We start from the raw sequence: 24,921 nt of genomic DNA, 5'->3' as shown, positions 1-24,921 counted from the left end.
CATACAAATTTCATATTCCGCTGTCGTCACAATCCCAATATTCGAATAATCATTATCTCTCGTTACTCCCTTATCCCTTGATAATGCCCATTCCTTCATCTCCCATGCATTGTCTCCATGTCGCTATGTCGTTCTCTCGAAGAAAATACCCGATCTAGGCTCGCTTTTGTCCTCCATGTCGTTTACTCTCTCCGTCACAATCTGTAGCAAATATGTTTTCGGTTCTGTTTTCGTTTCTTCGGTCGTGTCCTGGTCTGAGTCCTGTTGTTTGACTCTTCGTTGAGCGCGAGTCGAATGGAATAGATAGGGTTATCGAGGGACTCTTGGTCCTATCGCACATTGTCTTCTGCTCTCGTCGCATTTTCCTAGTGCTGAAGAAAACCGGAACTCCTAGTTTACATAAGAGCAACACACACCCTCAATACTAAATTTGCCCTAAGGACTGTGCATAGTAATATACTTCCTGTGATAAAATTACACCTGGCTCGTCGACTCCCTTACTTCACTGTCCCTCTATCCCGTAAAGAGATTACCTCGATACAGGGCCCGTCTGTTACTATCCCATCCCCACTTTTATTCAGCGAAGTTGTTAAGCCTCTCTCCAAATCAGCCCTCATCTCGTCAGAACTATCGTCATCATATGTCGTGCCATCGATTCGCCCTCCGTCCCTGGTAGCAAGGCTCGAGTCCGGGTGGACATCAGTAGTAGTCGTCACCCCAGTAGTGCGCGAACGTCTCATAAATTGCATGGTGCCTGCCATGCTTGTGTGAGTTTTTGGATACGTTTTTTCCTTGGCGGCTCTGATGATAATGAGAGAGAAGATGATGGCCTATATTGCGCGGAACTGTGAGTGAGGCCACCCTATAACCAGATGCAGAGGACGCAAAGAGGACGGCACTTGCCATAAGATGCGGCATCTAGTACGAACACATGGTTTTGGTCAGTTGGATGGTACGTACGATGAGAGGAATTAAGGAACGAACAAAATCTAGAATGGCAAACATGACGTCCGAATTCAATGCAGCGGTGGCTATGAGCACAACCAGACATGCACAGTATACAGCGGCTATAGTGAAGACTCTTCAAGTAAGCCATCATGCGTCGTACAGAGAAAATTCGTCATGAAAATGCTCACCAGACTCAACAATCACATTAATCACCATGCCGATGCGCATCCCAGGCTCGGGCCTGCGATTGCCGTTCTCCTTGGCAGTAACGAGCTTGGCCTCGCTTTCGACTCGCCATATTCTCCAAGAGATCAGGGCTATGGTTGGAGTCCACATAAGCAAAGGAATCGGATCGAAGGATGTGATTGATCCGTCACATACCTGAACACATAACATTGAGAGCAAGTGTAACGATGTAGAAATACTTGACTCGTACTACGACTTCGGCAACAATTGGGTCTCCGTTGACACCAGTGCGTGCTAATGTGAACATTGACCAAGTTCCCATGGCTGCTCAAGCGTGAGGAAGCTGAATCCAGTCGGATTTTGATGAGAACGCACCTATGTCAGCACACAACAGTGCGAGAGGGATAATGACGATCTCCCAGTTGAGACCCCAGACGACATACGTGCGATATACCTGTTATTATTAAATAATTGGAAGTTAATGTTCTGAACGAGATATACTGTATTGCGCGAGGGCATACCATGATTGCGTCGGTCAAAATAGTCTGCGCTATGAATGATGCATTTTTCAGAAGTGAAGGCAAACTCGCCACTCCCTGGAACACTTTGACGGCAGTTGAGATTCCGTCGGCCTTGAAAGAGAAGGCTTCCCAGGCACGAATAAGCGAGGTCACCAGGTGCTATACGCAGTTACATAAAGTATTAGTCCTTATACCAGCGTTTGCACTCGTCGGCTGGACTCTGTGAGGAATGGACGTTGTGACTTACGATGGCAGCGACCACGAAAATGAGGATGGTAGCCACCGGAAGCCACAAGGTCCCGTGGTGACCATCCAAGCTCCTACGACGAAATACGAGAACACATTGAAAGAAGACGACCAAGTATATACCTGACCAAAGTCCCTCTTCAGCGTCAAAGCCATCTAGTGTATTGGGCGTGTTCAGACGTACCATAGGTGATTAAAAGCAAATAGAGACCAAGAAGTTCAGCGTTGACCTCGTTGATCATTTTCGGGGTGGGGTTGCAAGAACAAATTTTGCAAATGCAGGGGTAAGGTTCTTATACAGAAGCCCGCGGGGAAGGAAACCGTGTCAATCTGTGATCGTCCACGAGACACTGCGACGAGAACGACTCATGGACTAAACAGGAGTATATATCACCCCGCGGCTTATGCCGTGTGCAAACGAGCTACATATCGGGCGTCATGCACTTGCAGAACCACCCTGGAGTTTTGTTTCATCAACAGGGTTCTAGAGTATAATCTCCCTAGCACGCGAAGAATGATCTGAAGAATATAAAAGTTAGCGGTCCAAATGGTTCAGTGTTCCCCGTTCCTGTCCAAACAAAGGTATATCGCTGCCAAGTCGGCGCTCACGAGAAAAGACAATGCACTCCATCACAGGATGTTGATCACATCTCCCAACGAAACTGCTTCCAAGACACGAAGACATCCAAGATCAAGACAGGAAGGCAATGTGGCGGATCAGCCAGAACATCAAAAACCTATCCGCGCTCACTGCCATTCCGTCAGCGAATCCTCAGCCCTCTGCGCCTCTTCGCGCACCATCTCTGCCACCTCACCGGTACGCGGTTTCAATGCGCATTTGAACGCAACAGGTCTACGTGTAACATTACTTGTCGAGGTATCTGGGTCGGGATATACAGACTTTCCGGATTCGTCCAGTGCGGGATTGAAGTCGAACGCCCACAGCATTCTACCGAGTTCTGTTAGGCAAACACCTCATATGTCGCGAGAATGACCCGGAAGGGACGTACCGGGATATCACGATGAATAGACTCTGCATTGCAACGGCCTGCCCGGGGCAAATACGTCTTCCAAAACCGAAAGGAAGGTTGAAGTCGACAAGTCGTGGATCTTTCGCATTCAGAAAGCGTTCAGGTTCGAAGGTTTCGGGATCCGCAAAGAGCTCGGGGTCATGTGAGATCGTGCTATCAAGAGGGTGCGCGTTAGCCAAAGGGCAGCAACACAAGTCTGTGAGAACACGGAAAGCCAGCAACACGCACTTGATATTCCCCCAGACAGTCGATCCTTTCGGGATTTTGTAACCCATGTACACGTCATCTTCCGTCGTTGCATGTGCAAGACCAATGGGAGCGACAACTCGCCATCTGAGGGATTCCTTGATCATCGCTTGCACATACAGAAGTGACGATTCATCATCAAAAGTTGGCATACGCGACCGGCCGACGACAGCGTCAAGCTCAGCTTGAGCTTTCTTGACACATTGCGGGTGAAGGATAGCAGACACTGGGGATATGCATATGCGTATCACCATGGAAACTGACGATGTTATGACGGAAGGGCCTTACTGAGAAACAATTCCATAGATCCGAATGTCTAGAGTGCACGTCAGTGAAGTTCTGCGTGCTACATGAGACGAATCTACGCACGGTGGATGTCCCAGCAGCGAACGGCATGGCCGTAAAATATGCCATCTCTGTTTCACTGAGACCTGACGACGGACCAGATTCCCATAACAGAGCGGAAAGACATGGACGTGCCGCACCCGCCTCCATCTTTACCTTGACATCTTGGAGGAGACGGGTGTACAACGCGGTATTGAGTGCGCCGCGGAACTCCATGGGCTTCCTGAACCACTGAAGAGGTTTCTGAGAAGCAACGTGTGAGAAAGAGAACATATATCAAGAGGCACAAGTGGACGCTACCGGAAGCCATAGAAGAGAAGGCCACTGAAACGAGGATCAATTGATGTGCTATTCCAGACGAGTCCAGGAGTACCTACCGACTCGACCAAATACTTCCCAGGCACCCTGCAGGTCTACGTGTTAGCCTCCAATTATGTGGTTCCAATTTGAAAGCGAAGAGATGGCTCATACATTGTACTGGCAAATGCACTGCCTGCGACTCTGTTCTCTTTCACCAGAGGGTCGCTTAGGTCTTTGATGCGATTGCCATAGGCAAGCGAGAAGGTCAACGATGTTGAGAACCTAAGTCACGTTCTAGCTTGATATGATACAAACATATGAAGAAGAAAAGGAGAAGGGAATACCTCTCGAAATGTTTCTTGTATCCATTCGGATTGTCCATCAGATCCTTTAGTAATACGGCAGACTCAAACGACTGGAAAGGGCGATATTGGAGAGCGTATTTTGAATTCATGAACATATGCTGGAACTATCGTAGCGGGGGAGATTACGGTCACGCACTCCATGGTATGAAAAAGAAGATGATCTCACCTTTCGCCAACGTCTCCATTTGTCTCCGTATGCCATCCCCAGCCCCCAATTATCTCGCGACATAATCTCCTGTCTGCGTTATTCATCAACGTGAAGCGTGTGCCGAGCTCACTTGTCAATCGATGTACACTATTGATGAACGAGAAACGCACCCCATGATATTGCGTGGTCGACTGGAATATATTTCACCACGCTTCTCAAGGAGGTCCCAGGCTACCTTTGCACTATTCACCACTGTCTCTAAGTCTCAGCGACCCCATCACTTGGAAGTAGATGATGCGACGCCGAACGCACCTATGACTGGGGTATGCCCGAGTCTAAACGAGAATATGGATCCATAGCTCTTCGCAAGTTCGGCAAACCTCCTGTAGGGTTCGTCAGGCATGTCAAAGCGGCCGTTCCCAAGAAATCCAGAGGATGGGCCTGGAGGGAGATTCTGAGCATGCCCACGACTCGCGAGGAAATAAAGCCCCAGAATTGTAGCAATTAGCGCAAGTAACGAGACAGCCTCCATCGTGAGGGTCGTGTGCGTAGAAAGAGGACATGATCGCGGTAAAGAAGAATGGTTTGCGGGACGCGTGGGGACTCTTGGGCGTCTGTTGTTCGGGTTAGCGACTTGTGGCGTGGAAAATGTGGCACCCAATTCTGGAGTCTACTTGTGCTAGTCAGTGCGGAACAGGACACTGAGTGCTCAGACTACAATCAGATCAATTAGTAGTGGCGACAAAATCACAGTTACATCGCAAGACGATATTATAGCAGATGGAAGTCATGAGTTGTTGACACCGTACTAGCACAGACAATCCTACTATGGCCTCATATCAATCCTGGCTCGGAGCGCCGAAAAGTACTTCAAGAATCATGCCGTATCTAAAGCAAGACAGCATTTGTAAAACAAAAAGTCTTATACAAATTTCCAGTCATTACTGACTCCAAACTAACTCCCCTGCCGCTTGAAGATCGACGACCTGATACCGTCTACAAATTCCTCTCCTCTGATGATGGCCTGACCCTGGAGCCTGACTTCCTCATAGCCTGGAGGTGTCACTACCTCTTCGTGATTCCAATTAAACGGCTTGCCCGTGCAAGCGCCGCGAGAGTGTACGAAGTTCAGAAATGCGCGCCACATAAGGTCCATACCGAGAACGCAAGGATCGCCTATCACGATAAGGAGGGCTTGAGGTCGAGTAAGAGCGACTGTGAGGAAACAAATATGAGTATGGGTCAGAAATAAGCACGAATACGAATGACAGAGGCAGGACTTACCATTTAAATGACAGCGCTCTGTCGGGAGGTCCATCGAGCTCAGTTGACTCAAACCTTCGTGACCTCTGACGGTAGAAAAGATGATGATTCTGCGCTCCTGCATACGGAGAAACATGAGACCGTACTTGTCATTCAGAACAACATATTTACCTGTCCCTGGAATTGTTCCACTGCTCCAACCATCACTTGTTCCAAGCCATGGCCAGCCTCGTAGAGTAGCGTCTTGATCCTCTTCACTTGCGCGCGATAAGGCGTGATGACACCGATTTCCGCAGGTTCTATCAACACACATACGAATCAGGGCACTGCACTGGGAGAACAGAAAAGTCGTATATTTAGCTTACCTACATGTCTTGCAGGATCCTTTACAAGCCGCAGACAATACTCCTTCACCAGCGAAGCTTCGCCATTATTATAATACAACTGGGACCGTCCTGACCGTTGACCTTCTCCAGATATTCCATGGAAGACAAGAGGAAATTGCAGGTCCTGAAGGATGGGCGAGCCGAACAAGCTGGTCGTTGTCTCCCGACGAGCACTGGCACGAAGTTCATCCTCATAGAAGAACCGGTTAGAGAACGCTATGATCGACCCATGCGATCGGCGATTCTGTATCAACTTGACAATACTGACCATGAGCAGCGTTAATTTACTGGTTGCTAGAAACGATAATAAGTAATGAAAGTGGCTCACGTCCTGCCGTGATTTTTTTCGACGTCGTAGACTCCTCCGATGGCCAGTAGACGCGCAAGATAGCTGGTCCTTAATCCCCGTCGCCCAGCGGTATGACATCTGATAACTGGTCCCAACTGATTCGTGTCTCCTGCCAAAATCACTCTCGTCTCGGACCCCACCGCGCCCAATATTGGAATCATCGCCAATGGTTCCTCGGCTTGATTAGCTTCGTCTAGAAACACATGACTGAAATGGCCTCGAGGAAGGTGAATACCAGAAACAAGGCCAGCCGAGCTGCATGTCGACACGATAACGCTGAACTTCTTGAGTTCTTCGCGAGGAAGATAGGCGAAGACATTGTGACCATTAATGTTGCTGTACGGCCACAGTGATTTAGGGCAATCGTGGATCGGTCTTGATATGGAGTTGAGACGAAACAACTTGTCTTCACTCAGATGGGAACATAATCGTCTAGTGAGAAGGTCGGCAGCGGTGTCACTAGGTGCACAGGCCAGTACCTTCCATTGAGGGTTGTACTTGAGCACTTGCAGTATTGCTTCGATGACGGTTACGGTCTTTCCTGTACCAGGGCTTTTATATGACGGATCAATCGAATGTGAATAGGATAAAAGAATTGAGAGATACTAACGGGCCAAATATAATAAAGGGAGCACTTTGACGGGGCTGATGGACTATAGAAAGGACCGCCTGAAGTTGTCTTGCGTCATCCAATATCCTAGGATTATATGGCTCGACTTCAAAGTTTGAGGGCACCACAGGCGACCGAGCGTCTCTAGACGAAGGGAATAAGAATCGAGTACACTCAGACCTGTGCGAACTAGACACCGCATCGTGCATACGGCGTAAAGTCAATCGGTCTAGCTTGAACCTCACGTCAAAAATGGCATTCTGACGTATGCTGAACTTGTCCGGCATCCAGAGCGTCAGGATGAGTTCGGTGAACCTTACACGGAATTTGTTTTCCATGTTGGTTATTCGCCCCTCGTACTGTAGGTCAGAGGTGATATCGTCCAAGAGGACATAATCTCCGATCTTTACTTCGTGGAGCTCGCCGTCTTTCTCGTCCGTCAATCGAATCCTGTAAGTCCACAGGTTCATAAGTAGAATGTTTGAGTGAGTGAGGGTTTTCGCACTTATATCTTGGGGAAGCTGCTTCGACTCTAATTCCGGGCAGCATCTTTTGACTGAGCTCACGTCTTTCAGAAATCCAAATCAGCATGCGCGTGGGTGATTGATGGTATCAAAACACGCATACTGAAGTGCGCCCTCTTCGAGGTATAACAGAGATTGAAAGAACTTCTGGTAAGTTTTGAGGTTGAAAGGTTGTGGGATCGACTTCCTGGCTATTCGTTCAGCAGCCTCGTCGTAATTGGGGTCCAAGACCGCTTTTGCCACCTCATCGGGAAGTGGAAATTCTTGAAGATGCGAATCCCCGCGGTTACGCGGCCAAGTAGACAATGCCAGAGGTACGAAGGTACGGGGAAGTTCGTGGCGAGTTTCTTGAGGGGTTACGTGAGTGTTTTGAGGTCGAAGATGCTCGTGGTCGTCCGCGGAACCAGCGATGCCACGCAGTATTCTTGCAATCACGATCTCCGATTGTGTGTGATGATCCCTGAAGACTAAGTTGAGGGTGTTTTCGAAGCGACCTTCGTACTGTGGTTGAAATGAAACCTGAACTGTAACGGTGTGATCGAGGAGCGCGGGCACGCCACCCTGTATGGTGGCAGCGAAGCTGAGGAAATTCATTGTTGATTTAGTGCAAGTGATGTTGTTATCACGAGCTCGAGGAGCGTACCTTTGCGTAATGGTAGCAGAAAAGTTTTCTGGGTCGACGGGGATGATGTCTACGTAACGTAGAGACAACGATGCCTGTGATCTCCTCTTCGTGACCATAAATTCCAGCGTCGTAGTCGGGAATGATCCAGTCACGGTATCCCTCCCAACTATCCCAAAGTCTCTGCCATCAATATGAGATACCTGGATATCATCTTCTGGATCTGATACACTGCCACCGCCACTCTTGGTATCCTGAGCTGCGCCGGTAGCAGCAGCCTCCGCGCACCTCCGATGGTCCTCCGACTTGACATGTGATGTCCAGCTCTTCTTCCACAGGACTCGATTACAAAGCTCACATCGTCTTTTCGCTCTGTGTATAGGCTCGTCGTGCTGAGAAGGAGTGGCCGCATCAGAGTGTCGCGCGCTAACAGGGCTTGGAGGAAAATGCTTTTTCACGTGGGCATCCAGCTCTTCTGTTCGAATATGAGCGCCGCAAAGAGTGCATTTCGAGACTCCGGGAACAGTGCGAGGTTGGGCGGGTGATTGTGGCGTTCGAGCATTCGAAGTGTCCGAAGGAGGCGCACGGTTCCCATGTCCAGTGTTTTTCGGTGGAGCCGCCGCTGCTCGCAGGGTACGAGGGGGGGTACTGGTGGTGGCAGGTCGAGGTGCAGGTCGAGATGATTGCGCAGATTGCGAGGTGACTCGTGTTCTGTGAGGCTTGCCCTGTACATGCTGGTCCATCCGGTACGTAGGGATATACTTGCCGCAGGGCGCACAGAGCACGATGTCGTGATTATAACCGCACCCCTGTCGAACGCATACACCGTTCTGAAGTTTGTCGGGACAGGCACGTGGAGGCATGTGGACGGAGTCCCTATGACAGAGGGTTAGCAAGAGTCAGAGTGAGGGTAGAAGGCAGGAGGAAGAAAAGAGCGCGTGTGAGCGAAAGTTAACCCGTGGCACTTGGCACCACCAAAGGCAATGTGTAAATATAGTTTCGGCATCGCATTGCCCATAGGCGTTTGAGGGATATCTTTGATTGACGAGACATTACCTCGTTGATTGTTTGTGGATTCACAGGAACTAGAAATAGGGAACCTCCGCCCCGTCGAACGTTAATTAATCACAGCGCTTTTGAGTCTTGTCGCCATTGAGAAACAATGTCGTTCATTACCCTGAGTATCTTTGCAAGGAAATACATTCCCTTTCGAGCCACTCAAGTTCCCGTCCTTCGTAGCGGTGGCACTTTTTCACACACCTCGTTATGGAATGCATCTAGCCACGTCCTCTCTTGCACTGACAGCAATTCTATATCAGCCAAATTCTCGTGGACCGTACATTGATCAAAAATGGCCACTGGCGAGATTGCCAACCACATAGATGCATCAGCTTCCAACATCACCAAAACTTGAAGGAAGAGGAGAGGAGTGAGAGTGGACGAATTGTGAGCAGGACATACCATTGTAACATGCTGAAACTCCAAGCCTTTCCCACCAAGGTCGCATCCCGGATGCTGAGGACAATCTCCCCAGTTCAAGTGTTGCAGAGATTGAATATGCCGTCCACGAGGAACGAGACTGAGAGATAAACGCGTTGTGGATCCTTACTATGGCGCGTCCGACCGGGGCATATACTTATACGAGCTTATACAGACCAAGTTGCTTTCGCATTGTTCTTTGTAGTCCAAGTATGTGCGACTTATAATAAGCCATGCAATAATATCGACGAGTGCACACATGATTGCCTGAGTACGCCCAAGTCGAAATGAATATGGGGCTCTCGGCAAGCTCCGCCAAGGGTTCAAAACGTTCAACATGCATACTTCCTAAAACTAGAGCGTCCCAAAGCCGTATGAGTCCAATAAATCACGAGAAAATAGTACCAGGACAGCGATGGCAACCGGCATATGCGTAGAAAGAGGACGTGATTGCAGCGAAGAAAAAAGACTCGTCAAAGGGGCGCGAGAATCGTATCTATGTTTGTTTAGTAACTTTAGTTACATAAGTCAGCTACAACCTTGTGGCGTGGCTGGAAGTGTGGCCCAAACAATAAGAATCGAATAGTTTGGAGGGGAAGCAGGTGATCCTTCCCGAGCAATCTTTCCATGTAACTTAATATTTATTAAGTATGCTGATAGAGTGAGGTTGGGGTTGATTCTGTGCTATGTGTTACTAGTAGGATACTATGAATTAGGGCAGTGTGAAGTATAACGCTAATGTAGAGAGCGTGAAGAGAAAAAAGAATAACTATGTTTGCAGCACCAGCGAGCCGTTTAATAGCGAGATAGATCATCGTTACCATGAAGCACGTTCAGCATAGGCGAATTGTGATACCATTCTCGAAGCAAATCTCAATGTGCTCTCTTCAAAACTGATGGTCTCCGCATCATTTCCACTATTGAGTGGTACAAGTTGACCAGACTCCTTCGTCCAGTAGCTTTGCGGTAAATCTATAGAGGAGCCGTCCGGTGTCAAAAGTTAGTATATTCGATGAGCGAGAGATCTGAGTCCTGAGTCGGACGTACGACGAAAACAGTCAAATGGAAGTATTTTCGGTTTACCATTACAATCCAAAAGTCGATAAGGGACAACGCCTTTTGGAGTTTCCACCGTTGTGTCGATGGGAGAAACTACGCACTCATTAGGGCATATATGTAGTGATTCACATCGTGTTTTGGCGATGTGAACTAAACCCGTGACGGGTTCAACACTTCGCAACATTGTCCCGTTGGAGCGTCAAAGCTCAATTTACATTCAGCGTAAACTTGACGCGAGAGTGGCGTCCCTCCTACCTCTGCCTGCTCGTTGTCGTGCTTCAAAACGGCACAGACACTGTCGCAGGAGGCCCAGGTACGGTAGCATCCAGAAAAATCGAGGCATCAGAGGTCATCAGTAAGGGAGAAGGGAATGCGAGCAGGAATAGATCCGTCTCGAGTACTCAAACTCAGTGTGAACTGAGTATTATATCTAGCACCACATCCGAGATTTCGAGTTCACACTTTTCGCTCTCAGCATGATGAACGAAACTGATGTGAACCACTACATATATGCCCTATTAGCAGGAATTAATACCCAAATGAATGTTCTTGGCACCGACGTACTCACCAGATTTATTTGATGATAGACGTTTAGTGACTATCCGTATATTTTCGAAGTCCGGTCTCACCGACGGGCGTGCATCCCAGCAAGATTGGATGAGAGTCCAGATCGAACCCTGGCCCGTGAGCCTTGCAGGACATTTCGGTCTGCGCTTCTGCTCGACTACCGCAATGGCCAAGACGCGCTCACTTATATCCGCGAACGGGACTTGACCACTATATATCTGCATGAAAATGAGGTCTCTCTTCCATAAGCCATTCGACCAATAGAATGACTGACCTCCCAGGCCGTCATGGCGAAACTATATATATCTGAAGCCATCGTCACTCGCGAGTCACCGTAGAGACACTCCGGCGCCATCCATCGTAAAGTACCGCGCAAAGATCCTGTGCGTGATTGATGGCTCCGAGTCGTGAAATCCTCGTCAAGTACTTTCGAGATTCCGAAATCGGCAAGCAAAGCTCTATGGTCGTTGGATACCAGGATGTTCGCCTGTCACGAAAATATGTGAGTTCCTGAACAACGGAGACATCTCAAAACGTACGCCCTTCAAGTCGCCATGAATGATCCTATTCCGATGTAGGTACGCCATGCCAGATGCTACGTCATCAACCTGCGAGCGCAAGGGGGGATGTTTTTTGATTATGAGGTTGTACATTGCTCTACCGTGGCGAATAACTTACCATGCGCACGAGAAGTGACCTGGGAGGGCTCGAAATACGGGCGAGATACTCGCAGATATTTCCAAACTTGCAGTATTCGCTGACCATGAATGGCTTTTCAAATCAATAACATCAGTGGAATAGAGGTCTACCAGATAGACGAGGACCGGAAAGTACCCGGGAAGTATCGAGGCAAGCTCCAAAGAGTCGCAATGTATGTGGATGTGCTAGTCGGGCCCTGCAGGACATTACGATGAAATAATTTTACGATATGCATCTAAGATAACTCACCATATCTTGACCTCTGACAGAAAGGCCTAAGTCATACTGTCCGCTCAGCTGAGTTCATATCGTGTTTGAGTAAATGTACCACACCTTCTTGCTCTTGTCATCTAACACTCGAGCATCTTCAACATACATCTGCTTCACGGCCACGGTCTATGACCACTGAATGAGCGGGGATGCGGAATTCAAGGTGAAAATATGATTCATAAAAACCGTACCTTTCCATCCCACTCTCCACGGTATAAGACACCAAATGAGCCCCTTCCAATTGCATCCTGATGGTCTATCGTAACTTCGAGGCTCGTGAGCATCCAATTCTCCAGCGAGATCATATTTCCCCGGTTTGATAGTCTTTGCATGGCGCCTACGGCCTTTCGGATAAAGATATCCTCTGGAGAGGTTGCGTTCGCAGGCCGAGGCCGTAGCGCAGCTACATGCTAGGAAACAATTTCGTTTAAGGTCTACACAGCGGAAGAATTGCACCAAGAACGAACCTTCGTCAACGCGATAAGCAACTCACGAATCTCCCTGTGCTGTCCGTTCTGATCCTCCAAGGCGGCCAAGATGCTGTGATCATTCTCGCCGAGCACTTGCAGCTGCTTCGCGAGTTCCCTATGATCGTTCTCTAGCGACTCTTTGATATCGTGCTGAAATCTCGTGTGATCTCTCGCAGCGCCAACCTGCAACAAGGAGTCGATACCGTGTTCGGGAGCAGATACTCATAAGAGGGTACCGACATTGAATAGTTGGAAGGCGTCTGTCAAAGCAACACCAGCGGCAACGACACTTTGATCAATCTGGTCACTGTGCAACAAGCACCACACAAAGCCCCTGCTCGCGAGCCTCTTTACAAGGTCTCTTACGCCTTCTACGGCTCTGCGGTTTCGCGTTTGTGTCAAACCCGAGCATGAAAAGGTACCATGAATTACTAGTACGCACTTGGTCAACGTCCTGACATGCCTCTCCATCGTCGATCCTGTAAATTTGACTTCGAGAGATTTGTCTAGCTCGAGGAGCATGCCTTTGCATCGATCTAATAGGACCTTGAGCTGGGATTTCCTGTCTTGTACGCCATTGTACGCCGTGTAGGCCGCGTGCAAGACTGCGAAGACGACACTGAGAGCGGGATTTATGGACGTAAGAGCACCAATGACCTCAGCCATGAGTTACCGGAAGACAAAGAGACAAGGACGCGGTCGGAAGTGATTGACGGAGGAGGGTGAATAAGATGAGAGAAACGCACAAATATGCACGATGCAGACCTGTGCAGACAGAGGACTGGAAAACATGAGGATAGATAGCGTCACAGGGTGTGTGCTCGATAAACAAGCGCCTACAAGGTTCGAGAGCCCGGCGAACAAATGCTTATGCTGGTCCTCAAGGTCTTCGATATGCACGTATAGAGCTTGGGTGATAACCGAGATCTCTCTAGCTTGGGAGCGACGTGTTTATGAACACCCACTGCCAGGGGGCCACTGGTGGCTGCATAAGTAATTGTAGACTCGGATGCATAGACGAAATCCAGAAAGACGTCTAGCACAGAATTCTTACTCCATAACATTGTTACAGTCGATCCAAGGTCGAACATTGGACTCGAGCTCCGAGTCGAAGGTTGGCCGCCGCCAGGTTTAGTTGAGGTGGCAATAAATTATTTCTCCTAGTCGTCGGTGGTGCCACTTCCGGCGTGCCACCCAGGACCCCGAGGACCAATTTGAGGCGTGCCACGCATGAACAATATTGTCGCCCGCTCAACTGGCAATTTCTTTCTACTCCTTCTTTCCTCCTCCCCTACCTACCGGTCCCCATCGTCAATAACCTGGCCCCAACCAGCCCCATCCGCTCTTTTCACCTTTACGACGACGAACGATCACGATGGAGGACAAATACATAGGAATAATACTCGCCATGTCTGGCACGCTAGCTATCGGCACCAGTTTCATTATCACCAAAAAGGTGCGCAGATTATACATCTATGGCAGTTTCGTCTGTACTCAAGCATCTTCCGTTGCTGTGTTGGACTATTGGATATCGGTTTGGTTTGTGGTCGGTGGCATGCAATATAGGGATTGAATGACGCTGCTGAGCATGAAGGCGCTTACGCCTCTGCGTCGGATGGACATGCGTATCTCAAGAACCCGATTTGGTGGGCCGGTATATCAACTTGTACGTTTACGTTTGCTTTTATTTTACTTTCTTGCATTATCTTTGGTTGAACCGGTGTGACATTTGTTGTGGATGACATGGAAAACATGGCGGTGATCAGTGGTACTTGGTGAACGTGAGTCCCATCTCAACGCCATTCTCTTTCTCGAACGAGATTTAGATTGACCGTTCCATGTTCAGTCGCGAACTTTGCTGCATACTCCTTCGCGCCACCCATCCTAGTAACACCATTAGGTGCTCTTAGCGTTATTATTGGGTGAGTGGATATCCTTCATGAATCGCGGTGGACATGGTCGGCACGAACTGGCGTTGTGGATGTTGTTCGGGTCGTGACTGCTATTCGGACACCAAGGATTTCGCGTATCGTATTCTCCCCTGCTTCGGGCCACAGTCTTGAGGGCCAAAGTATCACCATCCTCGACGCAGGCCTAGACACACCCAGTGATATACCTCCTATGTCTTGGAAAACCACAGCTGCCAGAACTGCGTATCTGCATTGTCCCAAAAATATAGCGCCGATCGAGTGTTGATTCCATGATCCCTGAATCAGAAGATGGTTGCGCTCTCGAGCTCAAGGTTGCTCCATCAAATCGAGTGGTGGTAGGATCACTTCATGGGCATGGCAGGGGTCCCAGACCATGGCTCGCTTGGAGAGTCATGTCTCGTAGCTGTCATCTATGAACAGCTATGATTGTGCTGTTAAACGGCGGTACACCTGAAGACGTATGATTAAAACTTGCGATCAAGGAGGTTGTGATCTAAACACCCTTCAGGATATCTCTGCATCGATGTACACAAATGAACTGACCACTCTCTTCATCAGTGCCATCCTTGCTTCCTACCTTTTGAAAGAAGAGCTCGGCCATCTAGGCCGCGTCGGATGCGCACTTTGTCTCATCGGTTCTCTTATCATCATTCTGCATGCCCCCGAGGACAAGGAGATCAACACTGTCGATGAAATTCTTCAATATGCAGTCCAGCCAGGTAATAGCAATTCACCCTGGCCTTCGGAGTTCCATTGAACTGACTGTGGACGCCATCGTCTGATCGCAGGCTTTCTAATGTACTGCTTCACCGTCCTCGTTTTCTCTCTGGTCATGATCTACGGTGTGGCACCCCGTTACGGTCGCACGAACCCCCTCGTCTACATCTCCATCTGCTCGCTCGTCGGCTCCGTGTCGATCATGGCCATCAAGGGCTTCGGTATCGCCGTGAAGCTGACGCTGGCGGGTAACAACCAGTTCATATACACGAGCACGTACGTGTTCGGCGTCACTGTGGCGGGATGCATCATGGTTCAGATGAACTACTTCAACAAGGCATTGGACACCTTCTCGACCAATGTGTACGTACTTCCACTGACTCCCATCCTTGCAAAATTCTCACCTACATTCGATGGTAGTGTCAACCCGATGTACTACGTCTGCTTCTCCACGGCCACTATCGTCGCCTCCCTCATCCTCTTCCAAGGTTTCAACACCGACAACCCCTCAAATACGATCTCCCTCCTCGCCGGCTTCGCGGTAACTTTCCTCGGCATCCATCTGCTCGAACTCTCTCGCAAACCCGAACAAGATCCACCACACGCCGGCGGCGCCCTCGAAGCGGGACTCATGAATCCTCGGCTATCTCTTCAAGGCCGTGCATCGCTTGACGGATGGAACGGTCCTGTACCCACTTCCGCTGGAGGTATCGGACTGGGACATACGCGTCGAAGCTCGAGGAATTCAAACCAGCTGTATAGACAGCAAACGGCGACGTTGTTCAATGCCTTTGAGGACGATGGAGGGGCGGGGCAGGATGGGGATGTGGTTGGGTTGAGGAGGCTGTCGGAGGAGAGGAGTGAGTTGGATCATGATGAGGATGAGAGAGACAGTGAGAGTGATGATGACGACGATGAGCTTGAGGCGGCGGATGAGAGGACACGGCTGAAGAAGAAAGAAGCGAAGAGGAATGTGCATCAGAGGAATGGATTGGGCTCCAGGAGTACGAGTGGGAGTTTGAGCAATGTGCATAGTCCGAGAGGGCGCGGGTCGCCTGCGCATGGGTAGGTAGTGGAATCCTTCTTCTTCTTTCTCCTTTTCCTCTTGGATGTGGATGTGGCGTAGGAGAGATGTGGATGTAATGCATATGGCCCCGCTCTTCCCTGACTGGTTGTGGCTCGAATGGACTGGCGTTCAACGTTATTTAGGCTAGATATATTTGCTTTTCATTCTGTAGAAGCCGCCCTCTTTTCTTCTTCTTTTTTTCTTTGCGTACTAAGACTCACTGGGACTCGCGATACAATATTACCAGGATTCACCGATCGCTGCTCAACTCCTTTCCTATTTGACCTGATGTGTGCAGCGGGTTCTTGGTTGACGTCGGACTAGAAATGTTGGGCCACACCGCTCAGTTTTGCCTCCGTTGCCGAAGTGCCACATGAGCTCAAGGAGTGTTGAACGTTCTAACAAGCTCCTCTATCTTTTGTCTCATACCTTCGGCTAACAGCCTCGTATTATCCTGGCTATCAAGCCGCACTCGAGCTTGTAAAACAGCTGTCAGGGCAGCATATACATGCTGCGCTCCATACGTCTGGCAGCATCCCCACCAGCACGTCGCTTCCATCTCGGTAGCACTCAGGCTCTCGCGCGAACAACCCGCATCCAGTCTCTCGCGCATCCTTCAGCTCGAAAGTCCCAGAGCTCTCTCTTTCTTCGCGCGTACTCTCAGACTCCAACACCCAGACATTCGACAGCGATTTCAGGAGGAACTTCGAGCAGCATCATGGGAGGACCGGCTGCGCAGACCGTGAATACGACGGAGAGGCTGATTGGATTGAGGAAATTGATGGATGAGCAGGGGGTGGAGGCGTATGTTGTGCCCAGCGAGGATCAGCGTGCGTTCTCCATTGTTGTTTGGCTTTGAATTTCGGGACTAGGAGATTGACGAGATTGGTTTCGTGTTTGGTTTGCGATCTCGTGTGGCCGTTCGGTTCGTGGGTAGATTCGAGCGAGTACTTGGCTTCTTGCGATGAGAGGAGGGCATTTATCAGTGGATTCAATGGATCTGCGGGTGAGTAATTCCTTATAACCTTCAGATTGAAACCTGGGTCGGTTGTGAAGAGAGATGACCGGGCGCGTTTCGGGAATGGGACAAGGCGTTCAGGGGCTAACGAGGTGGCGTCTTGTGGTTGGAAGGAACGGCGATCATCACGAAGGATAGAGCATTCCTCTTCACGGATGGGAGATATTTCCTACAGGCAGAGCAACAGCTTGATCAGTGCGTTGTTTTGTTGTGAGTTATTGTTGCATTGGCGGGATCTCACTCTGTTGCCGGGTACCGTGTGATGGTGATGTGTATGTGGCCATGCTGCTTTAATTTCGCAGTAACTGGACATTGATGAAGTCGGGCTTGCCTGGTGAGTCTCAAACGCATGTCACTATGATTGTACGGGAAGAATTCTGACCTATGAATGATTGTGGCCCAGACGTACCAACATGGCAAGATTTCATCGCCAAGGTTCATCTTTCACTCTCTCACTATGCTTCTTTCTTCCTATTGAACTCACCTCTTGACAGAGCCTTCCAAAAACTCTGAAAATCGGGATCGATCCAGAGCTGATTGGCGCAGGTAGTCCCCAGTACTTCCATCGCCACAATTACGCCACTGATCAACGTACTTAACAACTTTATATAGCCGAGAAAAAGGCCAGCTTTCCGGATACTCACTTCATCTTCTCCGAGAACCTCGTAGACAAGGTCTGGGGCTCCGAACGTCCACCACGACCGAAGAACCCTACATTCCCCTTGGACATCAAGTTCGCTGGTACGTTTTACGTAACCTCCACAAAAGTCAGATTTGTTGACTCACTCTGGACCGTTCATAGGCCAGTCTCACGCGGAGAAGCTTGACAAGCTTCGTGAGGAGTTGAGGAGGAAAGATGCGCATGCGATGGTGGTGACTATGCTTGACGAAATCGCCTGGTTATTCAACATGCGTGGATCGGATATCGACTTCAATCCAGGTAATGTTCCATCCTCGGCGTCGTCTATTACTTACAACTATGCTCATACGTTGGATGTTACAGTATTTTTTGCATACGCCGTCGTCACTCTCGACAAGGCGCTCCTCTTCATCAATCCGGAACAGGTGGACGACAAGTTGCGACAACATCTAGGCTCGCATACTGAGATCAAAGTGTACACCGGCTTCTTCAAGCACTTGAAGTGGCTTGTCGACGATATCAAGGTGAGAGATGTTGTCGTTACTCCAGCCAGAACGACAAGCACTTAGATATCTTCATCCTACTGAACAGTCGTTCACCACCTCGTCTCCGAAGATCCTGCTCGGTGACAAAGCCAGCGTCGCAGTCGCAGAAGCTATCGGAACCGTAAGTACTTCCTACGCCAAACCCTTCTCCCCAGACTCAAAAACCTTCACGCGCTTTCTTTCCCTTTCTTTATCAGTCCAACATCGAAATCACCCGCTCCCCCGTCGCGGACCTCAAAGCCATAAAAAACCCCACCGAACTCGAAGGATTCCGGAACTCGCACATCCGGGACGGGGCCGCCCTCGTGCGTTACTTTGCTTGGCTAGAGGAGAGGCTCAGCAGCAAAGAGGCCGGAGAGATCAACGAGTTTGATGCGGCGGGGGTGTTGGAGAAGTTTAGATCGTAAGTCCTCCTTGATGCTGCCGTTGTGGTAACGTGGTTGGTAAGTGTATTTATTTGGCTATTTTAGGGAGTTGGATCTGTTCAAGGGCTTGTCGTTCCCTACGATTTCGTCGACTGGGCCGAACGGAGGTACGGAGTTGTCCTCTGCTCACGGTCAGTCGGGGTGAAAAGTTGACCGTCGATTTTTACCAGCGATTATCCACTACTCGCCGGAACCTCACGGGAGTGCGATCGTGAAGAAGGATCAGGTGAGCTCATGCAATTATACCTGTAAACATGATAATAGCGGCACTAATATCGCCGTAGATATATCTCTGCGACTCCGGAGGTGTGTGGCATTATCCAGCCTCCTCGCAGAAGACACCCAAGACTGACTTAGTCTTCTCTTCTAGCTCAGTTCCTGGATGGGACAACTGACGTTACGCGCACATGGGTGAGTGCACGTCCTTCACCTTTGGATGAAGGTGAACTTTACATCACGCCGTAGCATTTCGGTACACCAACAGCAGAGGAGAAACGTGCATTCACAAGGGTGCTACAAGGCCATATCGCCATCGACTCTGCTATCTTCCCGAATGGGACTTCTGGGTACATCATGTATGTCTGCTCAGCTTCAATGGTCGTGTGAGGGGTTGACATTTCTAATCACGCACGGTATAGCGATACGTGGGCTAGAAGGCCTTTATGGCAGGATGGTCTCGATTACAGGTGAGACACCTGTGTGAGCGTCTGGGAAATCCATACTGATGGCAATGGTAGGCATGGAACGGGGCATGGTGTCGGACATTTTTTGAACGTCCATGAAGGTACGGGTTCCTCCTATATCATTTGTTTTGTGGTCTTCGCTAATTCCTCTACTCTTTTCTCCCACAAAGGTCCCCAAGGGCTCGGCACTCGGATCGGTATGAAACTATTGACCCATTTACACCTCGCCATCCATCCTGATAACATACTTCTGTCGCCTATGTAGCATACAACAACACACCACTGAAAACCGGAATGACGGTCTCAAACGGTCAGTCGATAACTGCACTAGCTCATTCCGCCGGCTGAGCCGTACCCGATGTTGGGTGTGCTTTACAGAACCCGGGTATTACGCGGACGGGCGCTTCGGTATCCGTATCGAGAACGTGGTCCTCGTCCGGGAGGCGAAGACGCCGAACAACTTTGGAGGGAAAGGGTTCCTGGGCTTCGAACACGTCACAATGGTGCGTCCGACTTACCCCCACACGGTGCTTCCCAGCCCACTCTGCGTTCGAAGTCCGATTAATCTCCGCGGCTGACCGTGTTGAGCAGTGTCCTATCCACAAGAAACTGGTCGATGCCGAGCTGTTGACGGTGAAGGAGAGGGAGTGGTTGGATGCGTACCATAAAGAGGTATGGGAGAAGGTGTCGCCGTTGTTGAAGGGTGATTCGAAGACGCTTGAGTGGCTCGAAAGGGAATGTTCTCCCTTGTAAGCTCTTGATCAAGATGCCCCAAGAATTGAACGACATGCTTTTTCGGTGGCAAGAGTGTTGAGTGGGTGACATTGAATGAATAGCAGGAGTTCCATTCTCGTGCCATACGGTGTTCTCCGGGACCTACAAGCATCGACGAGGCCCGTACGTTGTCGTCAACCAACATTTTCTCAGGCTGTCAGGTCGGCGTAATATGAAGTCCATATCTATACTTAATCGCATTTCGGTGGCGCTATGTACCTTGAGTGGGCGTTTCCCTCTTTCCTCTTCCTCTGTCCTCTACCCTCACACCGACCTCCTTCTATCTCGATAACACAGGTCCCGGGCCTTATTTTACAGTCATGCCGCCACAGCCTTGTCCTGAAATGCTTCGCAGTGGCGTATGCCTTCGACAAGGATGTCCCTTGAACCACGATATTGAGCATTGTGGACCATGCGACCGGAATATTCCCGCGTCTCAGATGCTAGAGCATGTCCAAGGTAGAACTCACAGAGCACGAGTCACTTCCAACGGCACGCGTACTCCCACTGCACCACAACCGCCACGTCCACCACAGCCGCCACCACGATCGACCCCGAGTGCGCCGCCGCCACCCGTTCCGAACCGTACCCGGGCGAGTCCCAATCCGAACATCCAGTCGCCCCGACCTCCTGCTCATCAGCGCACTGTCTCTGGAATCTCGATATGCAGCATCTGCAATTTGCATGTTCGGACGGAGGAGTTAGAGGCTCACATTCGGCAGCATGCTCGTCCTGCCCCTGCCCCCGTGGGAGGACCTGCTGGCACTTCACGCGCTCGAGCAGCTTCGGCTACTCCTGCGCAAAATGGCGAACCGGTGCCTCTGGGGAAGAGGATCTGTGAGGATTGTGGACAGTTGGTTTGGAAGAACAGCTGGGTGAAGCATCTTAGGTCGGAGGGCCATCGAATGAATGTCGAAGGTCACGCAAGTCCTGACCTGGATACAGCTCAGGGTGACGGAGATGGAGGTGTAGAGGACGATATTCAAGTCTCACACATCGATGGCAGGGATTTTGGAACGGTTGAACGGGATACGGTGACGGAGGAATTCCCGACCGTAACGCTCAATTTCTCGGTGACGAAGAGAAGGCCGCAGGCGTCGTTTTCTTTGAGGCGTGTAGAGGTTGTCCCGGTCGATGATCAAAACCCGGCCGCTACAATCACGCAGGGGTACGCTTTTGAGTGTCTCACGTGTTACATATGTTCTAACGAGCCTCGTTCCACGTGTCCTCTCAATAGCTTCACTGCGATTATTGAAGGCCGTCCACCCGTACCTATCGACCGTGTCGTAACAGTACGAGCCTCGTTTCAGCCGCAGTATGAAAGTCGTTTCGAAGATACTCTCAACTTCGTCTTTCTGGACCATCATACGCAATCAGACATCATCATCTCCAGAGCTCTACGGGGCATCGCTGGTTCTGCAGACGACCACGAGAATTTGCGACCTCGATATCCTCACATTCCTCCCCATCGTCCTCCTCCTGAGCCCCCGCGGGTATTCATACCTTTGACGCCGCCGACCTGGACGCGTAATCGCTGGGAGTCATATCTCGAACAATTCCCGCTTCCACAGGACGTTGTTGATGCGATCCCAGCCGAGCATTACGAGCACGCCGCAGAGAGAATAGCGAGGAACTTGGTTCCGCGATCATTCAATCTTCAATCATACGAGAACTTCTTTCATTCCTTGCTCTACATCGAAGAAGGCGCACAACAGTACGTGCGTTCCATATGTTCAGTAAATCTGTGTGTGTATTGACGTCGACCAATTGCAAGGCACGAGCTCAGTCGAACCAGAATTCCCGAAGTCAGCGTCGAATCGGATTTTCCTAGATATAAGTTCGTCAAATCTACATCATGATACTGTGATTTGATGACGCTTACCTTCATGACTCTGACCACACACAGAATCCGTCTGACGGATGAGAGGGAAAACGAATTACCTGAAGTTAAGATCGGAGACTACGTGCTCTTAGACGACATCGCGTCCGACTTACAATACGAAGGGTGTATCCACAAATTGGAAAGCAGATTTCGAGGTCATTTTACGGAGCTCATGGTAACGATCCGGATGCCCGAAGAATTCAACGTCTACCACAATAATACGTTCAACGTTAGGTTCAAGCTGAACCGGATGACACTCCGTCGTATGCATTCTGCTGTGTCCAGTCCGTACAAGCCGGAGTGCACACGCCTGTTGTTCCCTTCACGCGAGGACGCTCGACTTCCTGTGGTCCCTACCGATTTCGAATTCGAGCCCTATAATCCTAGAATTCTAGACGATCCACAACAACGCCAGGCAGTCGAGTCTATAGTTCACCAGCCTCGCGAGAGTGCTCCTTTCATCATATTTGGCCCGTGAGTGTCGCCATTGCGAATATTCTTATTCTAACTATATCACTACTAAACCGTCCTATGCTAGCCCCGGAACAGGAAAGACCGTAACGGCTGTCGAAGCCATCCTACAGGTACTCAAATACAATCCCGAGTGGAAAGTGTTGGCGTGCGCACCCAGCAATACCGCCGCAGATCTCCTCGCCATACGCTTATCCTCCCACCTTTCCGAAGACGAGATGTTCCGTCTCAACGCCATATCGAGACCATTAAACGAGTGCCCAGGAGCGCTGCTGCCGTACTGCAACATCAACGACCACGACGTCTTTGCCTTTCTCTCCCGAGAAGAACTCAAGAAGTTCCGGGTGGTAGTATCAACTTGCAGTTCGGCCGGCGTCGTGTCGAGCCTCAACCTCACTCGGGGCCATTTCAGCCATGTCTTTATTGACGAGGCGGGACAGGCTGAGGAGCCGTTGGCGATGATCCCGATTTTGGGTGCGGTTGGGCCGGAGACGAGGGTGGTTTTGGCGGGAGATACCAACCAGCTGGGGCCGATCATCAAGTGTCATACTGCCGCAAGGCTTGGTTTGAAGCTCAGCTACCTCGCGCGTCTACAGGCGATCGACGAGGTATATAATCTTGGAGAGAATCGCGGTAGAACGTGAGTTCATCTGTCGTATTATAATATGTTTGCGTCCTGTCGTTAATCTGGGGTGTGGTTAGCATCGTCAAGTTGATTCAGAACCGCCGATCGCATGGGTCTATCATCGCGTTCTCTAATCGATACTACTACGAAGACGAACTGAGAGCGACTGCTCGCCAGGAGGTGACGAATAGCCTGTTCGGCTCACCAGTCCTCCAGAATCCACAATTCCCAGTCGTTTTTCATGGTATATATGGACAAAACCAACGGTCAGGTCGTTCGCAGTCGTACTTCAATGTCGGGGAAGCTTCTTTAGTCAAGGCGTACTGTATTCGACTCGTGAACGATCCTCTGAGACATGTCGGTAAGTTGCTTCTTTTTCTACCGAGTATCATACTTGGAGCTGACTTGGTTTGAATACAGAACCCGCTGAGATTGGCGTTATTACACCTTATCGGGCGCAGGTGAAGAGAATCAAAACGCTCCTCTTCAGTGCTGGCTTCGGCTTGGAGGCAGTGATGGTAGGATCGGTGGAACAATTCCAAGGACAGGCAAGTCAATGTTCGCTCTTCATGGCTCCCAAAGTCTCACCTTCCTCTTGCACTTAGGAGCGCCGCATTATCATCTTCTCCACTGTCAGAAGCAACATGGCCACGAGCCAACAGGCCTCGATGGGATTCCTGGTAGATCGTCGTCGACTCAACGGTATGCGGTGCCCTCTGTTCCTTTCCACACGTGATACTAACACCTAAACTACTCTCAGTTGCTCTTACACGCCCAAAGGCCCTCCTCGTCGTGATCGGCGACCCATGCGTACTAGGCATGGACTTACTATGGCGCGCGTTCCTGAACTTTGTGCACTTCCGCGGCGGCTGCACGGGGAAATCATTCAACTGGAATCCACAGGAACAGATGCTCCCTCCTGGATATGAGGAGGTGGAAGATCAGGAGCGGGCTCTCATTGAAGGAGAGGAGTTCGTAAATGGGGTCAGGTCATCGATCTTCAGGTGGCGAGAGAGTTAGTATGATGGGAAAGTTTTCCATGCGAGATACCTGTAAATATGTCGATGGTGCCCGTTGATAGTTCGATGATCATCGTACATACAGCTCAATGGACATTATCGTCTTGAATCGATACACACCACTCAGCCTTGATCTACTTTTCCTCGTCATCGTTTGATGCGTCTAACGCGTATATCCTTGGCATTTTCTCCTTTATGTCGCGCAGTGACTATCGTAGCTCAAATAGTTCTGGGTGAAATTTCCTCCTGAGCGCATCATTGGAATTATTGAAAAGAATCACGCCCGACGTCCCGCCACAGGGCTTGGACATACATACTTCCGCCACAGTCCCTGCGGAGGACGGACCGTAATGACGTCACCCGACCCTCAATCGCGCTCAAACGCCCCGCGCCTGGCCTGACCTTGGTCACGTCGACGACCAACGTTGAATTGCTCGTCCAAATGACCAGAAATTCCAGAATTGCAGCCAGACATCCAAACAGGAGCTCGA

General features: G+C 50.0%; 6 protein-coding genes across 6 annotated transcripts; 2 read left to right on the top strand and 4 right to left on the bottom strand.

Annotated features, from left to right (window-relative positions):
• Window positions 1-479: 479 nt before the first annotated feature.
• STEHIDRAFT_171577 (uncharacterized protein) lies at window positions 480-2,143 on the bottom strand (the record flags this gene model as incomplete). Its single annotated transcript, XM_007308854.1, has 9 exons — window positions 480-830; window positions 904-918; window positions 985-1,067; window positions 1,137-1,265; window positions 1,330-1,458; window positions 1,510-1,588; window positions 1,656-1,814; window positions 1,903-2,024; window positions 2,086-2,143. The coding sequence occupies 9 exons, from the start codon at window positions 2,141-2,143 to the stop codon at window positions 498-500; spliced, it is 1,107 nt and encodes a 368-aa protein (XP_007308916.1). The 3' UTR covers window positions 480-497.
• Window positions 2,144-2,501: 358 nt separating this feature from the next.
• STEHIDRAFT_103407 (cytochrome P450) lies at window positions 2,502-4,815 on the bottom strand. Its single transcript, XM_007308853.1, has 12 exons — window positions 4,649-4,815; window positions 4,507-4,588; window positions 4,355-4,427; window positions 4,168-4,292; window positions 3,995-4,105; window positions 3,901-3,928; window positions 3,824-3,847; window positions 3,548-3,766; window positions 3,467-3,494; window positions 3,161-3,404; window positions 2,912-3,085; window positions 2,502-2,850 (listed from the first exon to the last, which is right to left on the bottom strand). The coding sequence occupies exons 1-12, from the start codon at window positions 4,737-4,739 to the stop codon at window positions 2,649-2,651; spliced, it is 1,401 nt and encodes a 466-aa protein (XP_007308915.1). The 5' UTR covers window positions 4,740-4,815; the 3' UTR covers window positions 2,502-2,648.
• A 476-nt stretch (window positions 4,816-5,291) lies between these two features.
• STEHIDRAFT_65688 (P-loop containing nucleoside triphosphate hydrolase protein) lies at window positions 5,292-7,153 on the bottom strand (the record flags this gene model as incomplete). Its single annotated transcript, XM_007308685.1, has 6 exons — window positions 5,292-5,551; window positions 5,621-5,717; window positions 5,771-5,898; window positions 5,965-6,248; window positions 6,314-6,886; window positions 6,945-7,153. 6 exons carry the CDS (start codon window positions 7,151-7,153, stop codon window positions 5,292-5,294), a joined length of 1,551 nt encoding a protein of 516 aa, XP_007308747.1.
• Window positions 7,154-11,146: 3,993 nt separating this feature from the next.
• STEHIDRAFT_103403 (kinase-like protein) lies at window positions 11,147-12,292 on the bottom strand (the record flags this gene model as incomplete). Its single annotated transcript, XM_007308852.1, has 7 exons — window positions 12,228-12,292; window positions 12,144-12,169; window positions 12,030-12,090; window positions 11,874-11,966; window positions 11,735-11,803; window positions 11,470-11,682; window positions 11,147-11,413 (listed from the first exon to the last, which is right to left on the bottom strand). The coding sequence occupies exons 1-7, from the start codon at window positions 12,270-12,272 to the stop codon at window positions 11,147-11,149; spliced, it is 774 nt and encodes a 257-aa protein (XP_007308914.1). The 5' UTR covers window positions 12,273-12,292.
• Window positions 12,293-14,009: 1,717 nt separating this feature from the next.
• STEHIDRAFT_65773 (DUF803-domain-containing protein) lies at window positions 14,010-16,351 on the top strand (the record flags this gene model as incomplete). The annotated part of the gene is made up of 6 exons (XM_007308695.1): window positions 14,010-14,090; window positions 14,201-14,300; window positions 14,481-14,556; window positions 15,124-15,284; window positions 15,354-15,645; window positions 15,703-16,351. The coding sequence occupies 6 exons, from the start codon at window positions 14,010-14,012 to the stop codon at window positions 16,349-16,351; spliced, it is 1,359 nt and encodes a 452-aa protein (XP_007308757.1).
• Window positions 16,352-16,907: 556 nt separating this feature from the next.
• On the top strand, window positions 16,908-24,543 carry STEHIDRAFT_124807 (Creatinase/aminopeptidase). The gene is made up of 31 exons (XM_007308851.1): window positions 16,908-17,178; window positions 17,286-17,354; window positions 17,480-17,561; window positions 17,669-17,700; window positions 17,770-17,801; window positions 17,861-17,912; window positions 17,979-18,107; window positions 18,169-18,306; window positions 18,370-18,530; window positions 18,598-18,672; window positions 18,749-18,954; window positions 19,022-19,083; window positions 19,147-19,202; window positions 19,261-19,282; window positions 19,347-19,387; window positions 19,442-19,551; window positions 19,615-19,662; window positions 19,714-19,760; window positions 19,830-19,856; window positions 19,925-19,969; window positions 20,038-20,162; window positions 20,251-20,657; window positions 20,731-21,601; window positions 21,671-22,147; window positions 22,208-22,270; window positions 22,340-22,789; window positions 22,855-23,426; window positions 23,489-23,772; window positions 23,832-23,959; window positions 24,017-24,113; window positions 24,172-24,543. Exons 1-22 carry the CDS (start codon window positions 17,067-17,069, stop codon window positions 20,410-20,412), a joined length of 1,833 nt encoding a protein of 610 aa, XP_007308913.1. The 5' UTR covers window positions 16,908-17,066; the 3' UTR covers window positions 20,413-20,657; window positions 20,731-21,601; window positions 21,671-22,147; window positions 22,208-22,270; window positions 22,340-22,789; window positions 22,855-23,426; window positions 23,489-23,772; window positions 23,832-23,959; window positions 24,017-24,113; window positions 24,172-24,543.
• The last annotated feature ends 378 nt before the right edge of the window (window positions 24,544-24,921 follow it).

Source organism: Stereum hirsutum (assembly GCF_000264905.1).
Source record: "Stereum hirsutum FP-91666 SS1 unplaced genomic scaffold STEHIscaffold_16, whole genome shotgun sequence".
Classification (NCBI taxonomy): domain Eukaryota; kingdom Fungi; phylum Basidiomycota; class Agaricomycetes; order Russulales; family Stereaceae; genus Stereum; species Stereum hirsutum.
Note: the sequence above shows the minus strand (reverse complement) of the source record. Positions and strands in the feature narration are given on the sequence as shown.

Bases quoted from the DNA above. Each gene is read 5' to 3' on its own strand.
- STEHIDRAFT_103407 (XM_007308853.1), bottom strand. From the start codon at position 4,739: ATGCCTGACGAACCCTACAGGAGGTTTGCCGAACTTGCGAAGAGCTAT. The intron at 3,086-3,160 runs GTGCGTGTTGCT...CCCTCTTGATAG, and splicing joins ACTGTCTGGGGGAATATCAA to CACGATCTCACATGACCCCG. The intron at 2,851-2,911 runs GTACGTCCCTTC...AGAACTCGGTAG, and splicing joins CTATTCATCGTGATATCCCG to AATGCTGTGGGCGTTCGACT.
- STEHIDRAFT_124807 (XM_007308851.1), top strand. From the start codon at position 17,067: ATGGGAGGACCGGCTGCGCAGACCGTGAATACGACGGAGAGGCTGATT. The intron at 18,108-18,168 runs GTACGTTTTACG...GACCGTTCATAG, and splicing joins CTTGGACATCAAGTTCGCTG to GCCAGTCTCACGCGGAGAAG. The intron at 19,388-19,441 runs GTGAGTGCACGT...ATCACGCCGTAG, and splicing joins CTGACGTTACGCGCACATGG to CATTTCGGTACACCAACAGC.